Source organism: Metopolophium dirhodum, chromosome 3 (genome assembly GCF_019925205.1).
Source record: "Metopolophium dirhodum isolate CAU chromosome 3, ASM1992520v1, whole genome shotgun sequence".
Taxonomy (NCBI): Eukaryota; Metazoa; Arthropoda; class Insecta; order Hemiptera; family Aphididae; genus Metopolophium; species Metopolophium dirhodum.
In genome coordinates, this window is record NC_083562.1 from 40,261,918 (window position 1) to 40,277,407 (window position 15,490).

At 31.6% G+C, this 15,490-nt stretch overlaps 1 protein-coding gene across 2 annotated transcripts; it reads left to right on the forward strand.

Annotated features, from left to right (window-relative positions):
* The first annotated feature begins 89 nt into the window (after positions 1-89).
* LOC132940800 (double-strand-break repair protein rad21 homolog) lies at positions 90-5,225 on the forward strand. Of its 2 annotated transcripts, none has more exons than XM_061008553.1 (10): positions 90-381; positions 459-654; positions 743-972; positions 1,038-2,019; positions 2,100-2,315; positions 2,495-2,713; positions 3,165-3,284; positions 3,439-3,585; positions 3,645-3,803; positions 4,421-5,225. In XM_061008553.1, the coding sequence occupies exons 2-10, from the start codon at positions 511-513 to the stop codon at positions 4,544-4,546; spliced, it is 2,343 nt and encodes a 780-aa protein (XP_060864536.1). In that variant the 5' UTR covers positions 90-381; positions 459-510; the 3' UTR covers positions 4,547-5,225. The 2 variants fall into 2 exon arrangements, with proteins under 2 accessions (XP_060864536.1, XP_060864535.1); XM_061008552.1 differs by having other exon boundaries at positions 469-654.
* Positions 5,226-15,490: the final 10,265 nt, after the last annotated feature.

Genomic DNA, 15,490 nt, shown 5'->3' on the forward strand with positions numbered 1-15,490 from the left:
ACCCGTGGCACTATGCTTTGAGACGCTGTTTCTCGAATAATCCTTTGTGTTTTGTACCGAACTCGTTTCCCGCCCAACGTTTACCGTTCTCCCGCCCAGTCCGCCATATTATTAATTTCGTCGTTTGTTTACCCTCATCAAACCCGTTCATCATCAGTCGACGTAAACCGTTTATTTTGTTTTTGTAATTTTTCGGTGAATTTACGCATATTTTGCTGATTGATATTCGATTTCGATCGATCACGTCGCGATCAGAATATTGTCTTCGATGCGGTGCCGGTGCGTAACGTTTTGTCGTCGCGGAGCTCGATCGTGTCTAAGCGTCTGACCAAAAAAGTCGTCCCGTTATCACGGACTCGTGAAGTCTGCAGCTACTGACAGGTAAAAATACAATTCAATTTCGGATAATTAGCGACTTTCTATTTCCCAGACTCGCCATGTTAAATGAACACTACCAGTTTGTTATAGATTTATAGACAGGTACGACAGTGATATTATCCGGCCGCCGTCATGTTTTACTCGCACTTTTCGCTGTCCAAGAAAGGGCCGCTCGCCCGTATCTGGTTGGCGGCACATTGGGACAAGAAATTGACCAAGGCCCAAGTGTTTGAAACCAACATCGAGACATCGGTCGACGGAATTTTGCAGCCAAAGGTGAGTGTGAAAATGTCACCTGATCTGGTATACGGATGGTTTTTTAGCGCGTTTCTAATAATTGTACTGCTTTTATGTACGTTCATAGGTGAAAATGGCTTTACGGACATCTGGACATCTTTTGTTGGGTGTAGTCCGAATTTATTCACGTAAAGCCAAATACCTGTTAGCTGATTGTAATGAAGCGTTTGTCAAGATTAAAATGGCTTTTCGGCCAGGCATGGTCGACTTGCCCGAGGACAATCATATAGCAGCAACTAATGCTATAACACTACCAGAAGTATTTCATGATTTTGATACCGCCATGCCAGACTTGAAGTAATTACTTTTTTCGCAACAAAAATTATTCATCAAGATATGTTAAATGTTTATTTTAATTTTAGTGATGTTGATATTGAAGCACAATTCAGTCTTAATCAGTCTAGAGCTGAGGAGATAACTTTGCATGAAGATTACAATATGGTTTCTAAAAACTCTGGATTCGATCAAGGATTTGGATTCTCTGAAGTTGAGAATTCCGATATACTTCGTCATGGAATTGAACATTCCCTGTTGTTTAGTGAAGGTGTCGACCATTTGATGAACCGCGATAAAGAACCTATACCTTCAACATCTTCTGGATCTGGAATTTTAAGCCAAAACAGTTTAGGAATGGATGCTCCGATTAGAGATGATGGATTTGGAGGTAATATCGGTCAAGTTATCACTGATAACTTTTTTCAAGCCGGAGGTTTATTTGATGATGTACCTTCTGCTCCTATGGAAGTTGCTGATGGTCAAGGTCCTCCAAGTCCTCCCCCATTTAATACACCTAACCGAAATGATGATGATGATGATGATCATCACTTTATGCCTCCTAGTCCAGGTAGACAAAGCTCAGATGGTTCAAGACCAGCATCACCTGTTAATTTACCATTCCCTAATGCTGGTGCATTAGGTCTTATACCATCGCCAACACGAGATCAAACGTTGATGCCCCCGCCAGATATTGATATGCATGATATGCATGATATACATGATATTCAAGCATCCGAAGAACCTGAGCCATTAAATGAACAGAATGCTTCTGTAGATCAAACTACCTTGGTGCAAAATGAAGAAGAAAGTTTTGCTTTAGCTCCAATTGATGCTAGTGCTTTGAGGGGATTACCGAAGACTAAAAGAAAGCGAAAACTTATTGTGGACGAAGTGAAAAATATTTCTGGTGAAGAAATGAAAGCCCAGTTGAGTGATACAACAGATATTGTAATTACATTAGATTTAGCACCACCTACTAAAAGACTAATGCACTGGAAAGAAACAGGTGGTGTTGAAAAACTATTTGCTCTTCCTGGAAAAAATATACCAGCTATACCATTAGCTAGAGTAAGTTCAAATTTATTTTACTACTTGTTACTTTGTTGTATTTAATTAATTGAAAAATGGATTTCTTCTTTAATTTTTAGAATTACCAAAGACATTTAACAGCAAAAACACTAACCAATGATGAATTAGAGGGTGAAGGCGGTGTTGAAGGAGATGAAGAAAATGTATTACCTGCAATAGCTGGCCCTGTACCTGGACGTCGTGGTCGTAAAAGAAAAATACCTATTGATGAAGAAAATCAAAAACCCGCTAAAAAAGATGTTTTGCCACCAATACCAGAAGTAACACCCCAAGTTGTGAGTATTTAATATTTATTACTAATTAATTTTACACAATTTGTGGGTATAAAAAAATTAAATAAAATTCTCGATTTGTGAAGTACATATATAATTATTAAACTATATAAATTTAATGTATGATGTTTTGTTTCTAATGAACTTCTTAAATTATTACTTCAATTTGTATATTTTCTAAGGAATCAATGGAAGTGGAAATTCCCGCACCATTGTCTGTGGCTCCTCCTACACCAGCTATTCCTGAAGAAACGGAACATATTGAAATGGATCAACAACAGCCGCCTGTTGATGAACCTCAACAACCATTTATAACATCACCATTAAATGATAGTGGTCAAATGTTACCCCCTGGAACACCCGCGCATAAGTCAGTTGATCCAGTTAATAATGAAGATCAGGTAGTTATAATTTAATATTTATTTAACATTTGTGATTGGCATGTGGTACATTTCTTAAAAATTATTACTATAGTAAATTTTTTGGTAACCTCGAAAGATAAAAAAAAGAGTTTCAGACAAATGTGGAATATTGAGTTTTAAAACTTTTAAAGTATAATATTCAGTGTAAGGAATACTGAATAGTAAATAGTAGATACAAAGTATTAAGTTTTAAAATGTTCAATTTACAGATTAGATATTTGATTTATTTATACTTAATTAAATATTGTACTAATAATTTTGAATTAATATCTAAAGTCAAAAATATTTCCCTAGTTATTCTTGCATAATTGCTATGCTAATTTTATCAAAACTTAGGTTTGAATGAAAATTACATTTGACTATTATATTGTATAAATTTCAAAAAAAAACGTGCTAAAATTATTAATTTTTTTTTATTTAAATATTTTAGCTTATAAATCCATTTGATGATTTACAAGCTCCGCCATCAGTCCATGATACATCTGAAACAAATGATCAGCCATTACAACCGGAATTACAAAACATGGGTTATGATAATCACATAAATCAAGTAAGTAGCTTAAGTAATAACATGTAACAAGGTTACTTAAACATATTCATTGGAATATTTTTAATTTTTATAATCTGCACTTGTTGGACGGATTAAAACAAATGTTTAACAGGACGTATAAGTTATTATTATGAATATTAATTATTATTTTTAGTCCAATGATTTCAACCAAGTCATTATGGATAATATGGGATACGATGGTCATCATAATGCACCTGTTACACCAGGATTACCTTCACCAAGAGGTGGTGCAACACCTTGGCGTGACCAAGATTATGATTATCCTGCATCTGTTGGACCTGTATGTTACTTAATCTAATATTTTCAAATAGTTTGTTTCATACTCATATTATATTTAAGGTGGAAGAGCAACAGGCTCCACATGAAACAAATGAACAATATGAAGAACGAGTAATGAACAAAAGGGCTAATCAGTTGTACCATACAATTAAGATGAGATTTGCACAAAAAGATACTCTTATTTTTGACGATCTTACCTACAAAAACCGGAGAAAAGAGGTACATTAATTTTATTTTAAGTGTAAAATAATCAATACTATACTCTGTTACGTATAAAAGTTACCTTTTGTGATGGGTTTCTGCATGCAGCGGCTACAATGTGTCTGTGGTTAATGTGTGCAGAGTTTCTTGCTTTTAATTGAGGGGTGTCATCTTACTGAACCGAACAAAAAATAGTCGATGTCATTTGTTTTATATGAGTTTATACCAATATAACTATATGGTTTTTTTTGTAGTATATTGTTTAATTTAGAATTCCTAACTAAGTTTCAAGATTTATAGGAATTATATATTTTATTAAAAGCTTGTATATATTTTAAATAATTTTGTAGCATTAATATAGTTTCCCATATAAGTTTTAAAGTTTGAGTATTTTCTAATTTATTCAAATATACTATTCTCATCAATATTCCATTTTAACATTATCTTTTGACTATTACCTACGGAAAAATCATATTTTTACTTTTAAAATTAAGTATTATACATTCGTAAATAATGGGTAAGGTACATGTAAACAAGTTATTATTATTTTAAATATTAATTTTATATTTTATATATAGTTTTTTCTATCTATTTTATTGTTTTGTTATAATATATTGCATTTTTTGATATTTCAGGCAGCCCAGAAGTTTTATTCCGTTCTGGTTTTGAAAAAATACAAAGTCTTAGAGCTAGTTCAATCTGCCCCATATGAACCTATCCAGTTAGTAAAAGGCGCATGTTTCACCGACCCAAAGCTCTAAATGTTTTTATTAAATGGAGTTTATTTTAATAGTTTAACAATTTTATGTAAAATGGAAATTTTGTTCAAAAGACCTATGCCAAGTACAACACTATGCGCTTTATGTAAACAAATGAATATAATTATTAAGATGTTTTTAAATAGAAAAATAGGTGTAAATCGAATTTAAGGAAATTTTGTTCATATTTATTATTTTTGTTTATAAGATTTGATATACAGGAGGTCAAACTAATTATTATAATTAATGTAACTTTATGTATTATGTTCTCCTCTTTATTTGTTTGATCTTATGTATACTTTCACGATTTTTGTAGTTGGCTAAATTAAGTTTAAATATTAAATACCAATTATAATCATGTCAAGTTTTGTCAAAACCCTTAATCAGAGATTATACGCATTATAGTGTATAACTCTGATCAAGTGTTTACCCATGATTTTAAATTTACTCTATATCAATCTCAGAATTATTTTATTTAATGTACTTTTGGAATACACAATGCAATGTTTTTAATTTATTTATTATATAATATACATATGTTTATAAATTATTTATGTTTAGTAAATAGTTATAAATTTAATTTATTATAATTGATAACAAATTTTGTATGTTTGGACTTTTATATAACCAGTCATATTATTATGTTGAAACGTTCCAATTACATTAATTATTATAATTGAAATACTGAAGTTTTGTTTATCCTTCATAATATGACTTAGAACTGTATTATTTTCATGATGATTGTGATGCTTTAGACTTGTTTCAAAGTTGACTTATATAAAATACACTATTTTTAAAAAAGTTTTAATTAATATATATCAATATATGTACCGGGTGATCCTTTTAACGTAAGACATTCAGTATTTTAAAAACTACGATCTTGAAAAAAAAATATTTTCATAGTTTATTAGCTGTTAAAAAACAAAAATTTTTTTATGATTCATATTGTTATAATGTTTAAAATATTTTAACATGCATTTTTAATTCTTTATTCCAAAACAGAATGTTTTGGACGAGTAGTTTATGAATATTTAAATTTCATATAGAGGGGTAGAGTGGTACTTCGCAGACTAAACTTTAAATACATGAAGTAGGCTAATAAACTAAGTGTCCGAAATTTGATTTATACTCGTGAGTTATATTCTGATTCAAAATATGAAATTAATAATATATGTTGTGATTCAAAAGAATAAAAAACTCAAAAAATGCTCTTTGGCAGTGACTTTAAATTATGTAAAACAAACATTTTCAAAATAATAGTGCCTCACGTTAAATGGATTATCCTGCATAATATACATTACTAAATAATATAAATAATACTTATGCAATATCCATATTTCATATAGGGTTAGTTCATTAATATAATATGTTATTGCATAATATATAATCATATGTTAAACAGCTAACCAATCCTTACCAAAGTGTATTTTATGAGATGACTGAATTTGCACTTTACACTGAAAATAGATTACAAATAAATTTCATGTAAGCTCTAAGTTACCATTCCATATCCATTCATATTGTATTCATAGATATTCTTATAATATCTATGATTGTATCTACTATTATAAAATATATACCGCATGTACCTAGTACTTATGTAAAATTACAGCTACTCTGTAATTTATATTAACATTGGCAATGTAATACATTGAGATCTAATTATGTTTGGTTAATTATCTTGTAATAGGTTTACATTTGTTTGCTCTTATAAGTCATAATTTTCAGCTTTAAACCACATTTCGATAATATTAAATAAATTATAAAATAATAATTCATTAATTTGGTCAATATGATTATTTTATATATTGGTCAAATTTTATAATATTAAATAAACAACTAAATTGGTGGCTGATTAATAATAAAATAAAATAGGTAAGTTTTAGGTAGGTGGAAGAGTGAGTTATGATATTTTCAAATAGGTATTGTATTTATCAGTCAATGACCCTAGGGTTCTGACACTTTGCAACATTGTCTTTTGATAATAACCACTTTTCGATGAGTGGACGATGAGTATACATTTTAATATTTCATCCGCACCATGAACGCGTTTGCATGCGCGAAGAGCATTGATCAGCTACAGACAAAATATAGACAGTTTATTATTAGACATCCACGCTTGCTTTCTACCACCAGATGGCGTTTTTGTATTCGAATTTCGTTTCTTGAGGGGACCACGGAAGTGATATTATAGACTTTAGCTGTATTGTTGTAAAATAAATTGTTATTTCTTTCAATGTTTTTCAGTTCGTTGATTACCTATTGTATGGTGGATCAATAAAAAATGATAAACTATTGTAAATCATAATACATAATACAAATAATTCAACTACCTACTTATTTATAAAATATTTAAATATTTAAATGAACTGAATCATCAGATCAACTCTCGACTCTTTTCGTAGTTCTTAATTCATGAACACCACATTGGTTATTTTGATTCATGATTTACTTGTGAACTGGCCACGGGACGTACATACAGGACTGGGCACGAGTCGTTATATGATTTCTGAATTAATTGGCTGTTATCACGTTAGTTACGAGTCGTATGAAATGAATAGTAAAATCCATAGTTAATATAAGAATTTATATACATTTATGTTTATATTTTCAAACAGCTATCAATTTCCTTTACGATAGGTATGTATGTATTGAATATTCGGTAAAACTGTGTAAATTTAAGTATCACTCCTCAAAAGACGTATGTATACGACAAACTTGGTATAACTTTGATACTTTAGAGTTAAATCATACACTTACGTCCAACAGTGCGGTAGATTGCCTACCTGATGATATACAACTGCGAATCAAAATTTTTATTTCGGCAACGGAAAAGTTAAGATTAATTTTGAACACCATACACCGAATATTAAATAACGAATTGAACAAAGTTTGGGTCATATAGAGTTGGTACATTTAACGGGCAACGAAGTGCGCGGGTTCAGCTAGTAAGTGTGTAAATAATAGGAAAATTAAATTTTAAATACATATTTTAGAAACAGTGTGATGAAATTATAATATCATAGTTAAATTTATGTATTTTATTTCTGGGAACTAATTATCATTGATTTGTAGATGAATTAAACTATTACATTTATTTATTTAATACTATTTATTTAGTAAAATAACCATAACATGTTTTGTACGCTTTGTACTAAAATGTATTAATAGCTGTATGCTTTGCAATTTTTAAAGTTATATCTTATTATACCGTTAAATAATTTGAGTCGTTCATTTGTGGCATCCGTATGGACCGTACAAATTGAGGAATTTTATCAAATATTTTATGAATTAATAAAGCAATATTTTTAATCAACGAAATCATAACTTGAATTAAATTTAGAAAATCAATCATCATAATGTATTTAACACTTTTATAATATACTAGCTGATCCCGTGCACTTCGTTGCCCGTTAAATGTACCAACTCTATATGACTCAAACTTTGTTCAATTCGTTATTTAATATTCGGTGTATGGGGTTCAAAATTTATCTTAACTCTTCTGTTGCCTACTTGCCTGGAATAAAAATTCTGATCCGCAGCAGTATATTATCAGATAGGCAATCTACCTGCGGACCCCGCGCTGTTTGTACGTAACTGTATGGATTTAACTCTAAAGTATCAAAGTTATACAAAGTTTGTCGTTTTTACTTAATTCCACTTACGGTGGATTAATATCATCAATTAATAAAAAATCCTAACCTAACCTATAACCGTACTAAAATCCGTTGAATATTAAAAAAAATTAAATTTAACCCTTTTTAAATTTGCATATCTTCTTCCCAGAGGTCTAATCTACACACAAACATTAATTTATATATATATATAACCCATAGCAACCATTAATAAACAAACAATTCTATCGTAAATCTCAAAATTCCTGTTTGAGCACCTACCGGGAGTCAAAAATATAAAAAATATAAAAATATAAAAAAATCATACAAACAAAATAAATTATTTATTTACTCAAGTATTTAACTATACCTTATTTTTTAATATTTATATTATAATTTTCAAACATTAACAATAATTTTGTTTGCTTAATACCTTTATATTATATATTATAATTTATCCCCGAAATAAAATATTACGTTTCCCAATAATATTTTAACGATATGTAAATAATAATAATTATTATTAGAAGTAGATTTTACAAGTTTTACTTAATATGGGTAGATACAATATTTGAAAGATTATAAAAAACAAAAATATTTCGAATGATCGATACATCAAATAAAATAAATAATTATTAAACAAATAGTTAATGAATGTATAGGTACGAAGCTACATACATATTATATAGAGTATGGTTATAGTTTCTATATTCGATGACATAAGCACGACAATTTGATGCATGCTTATACTTGCTCAAGTAACCAATGGAATCCATTCATATATACCGAAAAATAATAATAACGATAATTTCTACTAGGTATATAATTTTAATTATAATCTGAAACCACAATGGCAACCTTTCATAAACAAAATAATACTATTTTTTGTCACGCTTCTGCATTCATCGATCACGGCAAAGGTATTTCAGGCTAGGATCTATAATACAACAACCAGATTCTCCTACGAAATAGTATGTTGTGTGGCAAGGGCGGAAATTGCCTTCCCGCACGAGCCACACATACTATTTTTTGTCACGCCTCTATACATTCATCGATAACGGCAAAGGTAATGCAGGGATCTATGCAACAACTAGACTATAATTTTACAAAAACAATATATTTCATGAAACAAACGATTTGGTATTTTTAAGCGTCACGCATGGAGGTTAGGTATGATATGATTATGCGATGTAACCAAAAGATTATAATTTGTAAGGAACCGACGACCGTGGTATAGATTTCAGTGACTGTTTGTGCAGGGTACACGCTCGTGAAATGTGCGCGCATCACTTTTGGGGATTTCCACTTTACCGCCCGGCACTATTAGGGATTCCCACTTTACCACCCGCTGGACGGAAAAAGGACACTTTCCAACGCTTCAACCGCTGTGGAAAACCAAACTTTCGGTGCAGGCGCGACAAAAACAATATTTCATGAAAGAAACGATTTGGTTTTTTAAGCGTCACGCATGGAGGTTAGGTATAATATGATTATGCGATGTAACCAAAAGATTATAATTTGTAAGGAACCGACGACCGTGGTATAGATTTCAGTGACTGTTTGTGCAGGGTATACGCTAGTGAAATGTGCGCGCATCACTTTTGGGGATTTCCACTTTACCGCCCGGTACTTTTGGCGATTCCCACTTTACGACCAGCTGGACGGAAAAATGTCGGTTTCCAACGCTTCAACCGAGGTCGAAAACCAAATTTTCGGTGCAGGCGTGACAAAAAAAGTTTCTATTCCAACCGCTAATCTCAAAATCTTTGTTTGACCACCTCTTTAATGCGAATACCTATCGTAAAATGCTTTCTCATTGCATGCTTCTAGATCATTAGATGAACGACTATTCAAAATCTCGAAAATATGTTGTGATGCATGAGCGAGTGAGTGGTATTTTACTTATATAATATAAAATATAGTCAATATAGATTATAAAATTAAATGTTTATTTCTCTTTTTCATATTGCGATACCCAGTAAACATATATCACGTATAATCTACGTATATATAATGAGTATAACTTTGGTGCATACTGGAATACATAATACATAATATACGCGTAGCTAATATTGGCACAATAACGGTTTAATAAATTTTAAAATTTGTTTGCATTTACGTTAATCTACATATATTATATCCCAAAAAATATACATATCTTACACGAAGTGTGTACGAAAAATGAATGTTATTCATACAATATTTATAAGTAGAATATACGTAAACATGTTTACTGTTTACTTATATAAGTAAGCTTATTATTAATTAAATTAGTTTTTCAAATTACCTAACTGTTATAACATTATTTGATGAATCAGTCAAAGTAAAATCTGCAACCAAATTTGGGGGGCTTAAAGCACTCTCGCCAGGTTTGGGGGAATCTACAAATACACATTTTATATACAACATACCACAAAATATTTATTATAAATGTATAACCATATTAACTATGAATTTCACCTATTTGCGATTTTGTCTTACGGCTTTTCATGACATTTTTCAATGACTTTTTTTTTTAGATGTCATTACTCTAGTTTTTGTTGGCTTCATATTCGTATTCAACAGGTACTTATTTAAATAAGTAGAGCAAAAAAAGTACACGTATTGAACAAAAAGATATCGGATGATTAACGGACAGTGTGGAGTGTGGACAGTGCCGCACAGATGCACGTAATAGTTCGATATTTATGAACAAGTGGCAGACTTTATTGCAGACATAAAATACGAAAATAATATTATTCATTGTCGCTAATAATCTTGTAATATTGTTATTAGAATTTAATTATATAAATAAATTGCCCCTTCCCCCAACAACCGCCACGCCAAAGCAATCGACGGCTAGACACGATAAGACATGGGTGCAATGGTGTAACGGAGTGGTGGAGGAATTATTGTAACTATAAATGACTACCATTGCACGGCGGAGAGCAGCACCTTACACACTAATTTACTTAGTTTCGTATTTTAGTTTTATAGCTTACCGAGTGAAGTTAGTGTATACACCTATTATCTAAATTGTTGCCAAGTTTATTTAGGCCTATATATAGGAGTATATTTTTGATATTTTATTTTCAATGATTTAGTTCTAAAAATTACGATATTTTACCATTTGCATTTTAATTTTTTGGGCTTATTAATTAAAAAATCAAAAAATTGGTTCCTATAAAAGCACAGATTAACTTCTGTTCTACATTATTGATAATAGGTACTTTTACTCTGAAATCGCTCAATAAGCCATATTATTGGAAATACGATAATTCATTTTTATAGAATTGTTTCAATACTATTCATACCCCTTAACGCGCAAATTATATAAGACGTACGTTGGTACTGCTCAACAGACATCCTCCTCAGTTCTGAAATCACGAAGCGGCGGCGGGGCCCCGACGCCCCGACGGTCGGTATTTATTTTACCTGTTTGTTTGATCGGGCCCGTGCGAAGCTGGCCCACTCCTTCTTCAAAAAAAATTAAGGAACACCCAGAATAATAAATTGTAGGTACCATTAGGCTATAGGTACGCAACATTATTTTTTGACAAAATTGATTTTATTATTCGGCTGTTTCATATACAGTATATACTATATACATTATAACTGTTATCGGATAACATAAAATATAAAGGTACTTAGGTACCTACCTAAATCATATATTATACCAGATACCTATTTGTTATTATGTATATCTTTTAAGATTTTATTAATAATGTTATGTTGCGTCTGGATTTATCTTGCTATTGCTAATTTAGTAATTTGTGCGCAACATAACATAATTAATTAAAATACATACTATTATACCTAATTAATTATAAGTATCTGGTAGGTACCTATTATATTACATTTTACCTATTATATCGTATCGATATGACGATATGTATATAGTATATACAATATATTGTAAGTATATAAAATAAATTGCCGCAGTTTGTATAAATGTATAATAAGCATCTTATCTGTTTTGCCGCAGATTGTATAGTGAATTTTTCGTCGCAGTATTTACATAATATCGACTTTACAATAAACATTTAAGAACGGATGCCATGGAACGTGTTTATAAAGCTGTGATGAGGTTGAGGTCAATAACAACCTCAAAAGAATGTTCATCAAAATTCCATAACTTACGTAACCAATTCAACATAGAAAATGCCTAAGTTAAAAGATCATTCAAAAGCGGGACTGGTACTGATGACGTAAGTATTTTTTGCAAGTTTTGTATTTAGGGTATTTTAAATATAGGTTGTTATAGGCCTTAGTGGCGCTGAAATATAAAAATATATGCAGGGAAAATTATATTTGATAACCCTTACAACTCACCTTACCGAAATATCTATTAAGTTTATATTATTTCTTGGTTGCATTCTAAAAGGCAGTTATAATATAGATTATAGATATATCCTTAATAATAATAGGTATAAATGTTTAATATCCATTAGGCATAATATATTAAATGTGCCGATGGTCTGCAGATATCATGGGCTTATACTTCTTACTTCTTTACAAATTTTGGTACCCACCCAAAAACGCAAATATTATTTTTTATACTGCCCAAATGCGCAAAATTGATTAGCACTTTTATAGGTACCTAAAAAAATATGATATACCTAAAATCAAAATTCAATTGCACGTTATAGTTAAAACCCATTGCGCTTTAAGTAGTAGGTAATTACTAATATGTACTAACTTTCAACATAAAATGTATCTACGCTTGTTATATACATTACATTTCCAAATACCTATTGCGTATTTTTATTAAAAAAAAAAAACTGAGTAGAATTATGTTGGTTGTGTAAATAAAAATAAAATATTAAATAATAAATAAATATATTATATATTATCAGCTTTGATGAGTTCTTTTGCAAGATATAAAGAAAGGCAGCTTAACTGGTGGATAACAGTAAGACTAGACAACAGTTTGACCCATCGATTCCGCCAGTACTGCAGGTATAATTTAAAAACAACCTATATCGATTCCATGATGCACCTTCTACACATTTCTACCTATGAACTGTGATCTTCCTGATTTATCGAACCTCAGCCCCGGTTGTGGCGTATCAAGCCCTGCACTGAGCGTGTGGAGAAGGCACTATAGCCGGTGTAGACCTAGTCTGAGAGTACCTATATATTTCGGATATCGGAACGACCTCCGTTATACAGAGGTCAGGCGGGAAATGTCATACTAACTCGTAAGACACGCCTGCTGAGTGCACAACTATTAAACTCCTTCCAACGATTTGACTGTTGAGATCGTAGCCTCAGTTTTTTGGGTGGGAGAAAGTGTCGAAACTGATAGTCTTTATGGGGTGCACATAAGTCTTCCTGATCAGAGTGGGCGTATCTCGGGTTGTGGTGAAATTCATTTACGATAGTTCATCCACCATTCACGGACTACGGGGCGAGCACGTAGGCCTTAATGATTCATGTCTCCGGGATCTTGTGGTGAGTGAAAGTGCTTTGCCTCATGGTCGACTATTGTCGTCCGTCGGTGGTCGGTACAACTTTCTCTCGCACCATGTCCTATACCAATGATGGTAGTAATTGGTAGGTCAGGATGAATAAGTTTCAAGCACATCCACGGCCATGGGATCGTGGAGGCCTCTACTTATTGCTCTGCGCGTTGGAGATGGATTTGGATGGGAATATGTGAAGTATATTAACTTGAGTTGCTGGTGAATCTGCAGTAACCGTCATCTTTCGAATATTATCACAGAACGTGCCATTACGTAGAATACAGACACCATGGTTCAGTCGCTATATTTAATCAAATACTGCATTATAGTAGAAAACATAGGGCAACTACGGTGATTGGGGGAGTGGGGAATACCCTACCCCCTCCCTGGATCAGCCACTGACACAGCCGAAAGGGCTCGTGATCTATCGGCTACATGCAGCATCACACATCCATCCATTGGGGATTCCATCAGGCGTGAATCTCTGCAGAATTTTGGAATTTGGACTGTAGTAAATATGATTTAATTCATTAATTTCATATTATTTTCATTTAAAAAGTATAATGCTTCTATTTAAAACTATCGCTTACATTGATAAATCTATGGGTTTCAGTTTCCATAGATAACTATTGTCTATTAGTATTATAGTATTGTCGGTGGTTGTCCTCAGTCACAAAACGTGTTCTGAGGTCAAGCTTCAGTCAGTGTCACTATAGTTCAACCCGGGTCTTGAGAAATCTTCGCCACATATACACGTGTCCTAACCAACCGTACCCTCTCCCCACAGTTAAAAACCTACTAAATAACCTTCAGGCTAATGAGTAACGACCATAGATGTTGAAGCCTTAACTCGATAAAAAAAAAAAAAATAATAATATTGTCGCTGTGCGTAAAGTTATAGGTACTTATTATTTTTTTTTTTGGGTAGTTAATAGAAACTTTCAAACTAGGTATAATGTTCTTTGAAAGCGTATTATAAATAAAACTGTTGTTAAGTTTTTAACGAAATTGTAAAAAAATAACTGCTATAATAAACCGTTACCTGTTTCGTAAACACCTACCTATTAAGTATTATGTTTAATTCTATAATATAATATATATAATGAGATGTGTGAAATATGTATAAACATGTAGCAATGTAGATAAAAAAAAAATTGATGTCGTAATAAATTATAAACTAATTAAATATATTGAAAATTAGAATATAGGTAGTCGGGAGTAGCGCGCTAATTGTGCGACGCTACGCGTTAGCTCTCTACTTTATTTGTATCGATTAACGTTTTATTAATTGTATCGCTACAATACACCTAATGTAGCAAAATACTTTAGTGCGATAGAAATTGTTGGTTTAAGCGTAGCGAAAATTACCATTATTTTGTCGCTACCTTCAACCTATTTGGTGATCGTTAAAATAGTATGTTAACTATTATATTTATTTATATTATAATAATGATGAGTATATATTAATTAATTTTTCGGGTTTAATCCACGATTAGCTAGCGTAGTTAAATCCTGTCCGGTGACCAAATGTTAAATCAGTACAAACAGTAAACTACTAATTTTCAATTAGAACATTTAAAAACAATTTAGCGTAAAAGTAGCGCGCTACAAAAAACCAGCGAGGTAGGTAAAAAAAATGTTTTAATCTTAATTGTATATGAAAAATTTTTTTGTTGAATTAGTTAAAATTTCAATATTTCTTAATTGGACTCGGCTCACGTTTCAATCCCACATGAACGACCACCAAGCGGCTTGTGTTAGGGGGGATGTCAGGGGATCGACGAATATTTATTTAACCACGATGCCAGCACGCTATACGTGTCTAATTAATAATAACTAATACTAAAATAGTAAAATACATCGCCAAAATTGTGTGGGTCCCGAATTTA

Coding starts and splice junctions, on each gene's coding strand:
- LOC132940800 (XM_061008553.1), top strand. CDS start 511: ATGTTTTACTCGCACTTTTCGCTGTCCAAGAAAGGGCCGCTCGCCCGT. Junction 2,020..2,099: donor CAGCTATACCATTAGCTAGA/GTAAGTTCAAAT, acceptor TTTAATTTTTAG/AATTACCAAAGACATTTAAC. Junction 3,804..4,420: donor ACAAAAACCGGAGAAAAGAG/GTACATTAATTT, acceptor TTGATATTTCAG/GCAGCCCAGAAGTTTTATTC.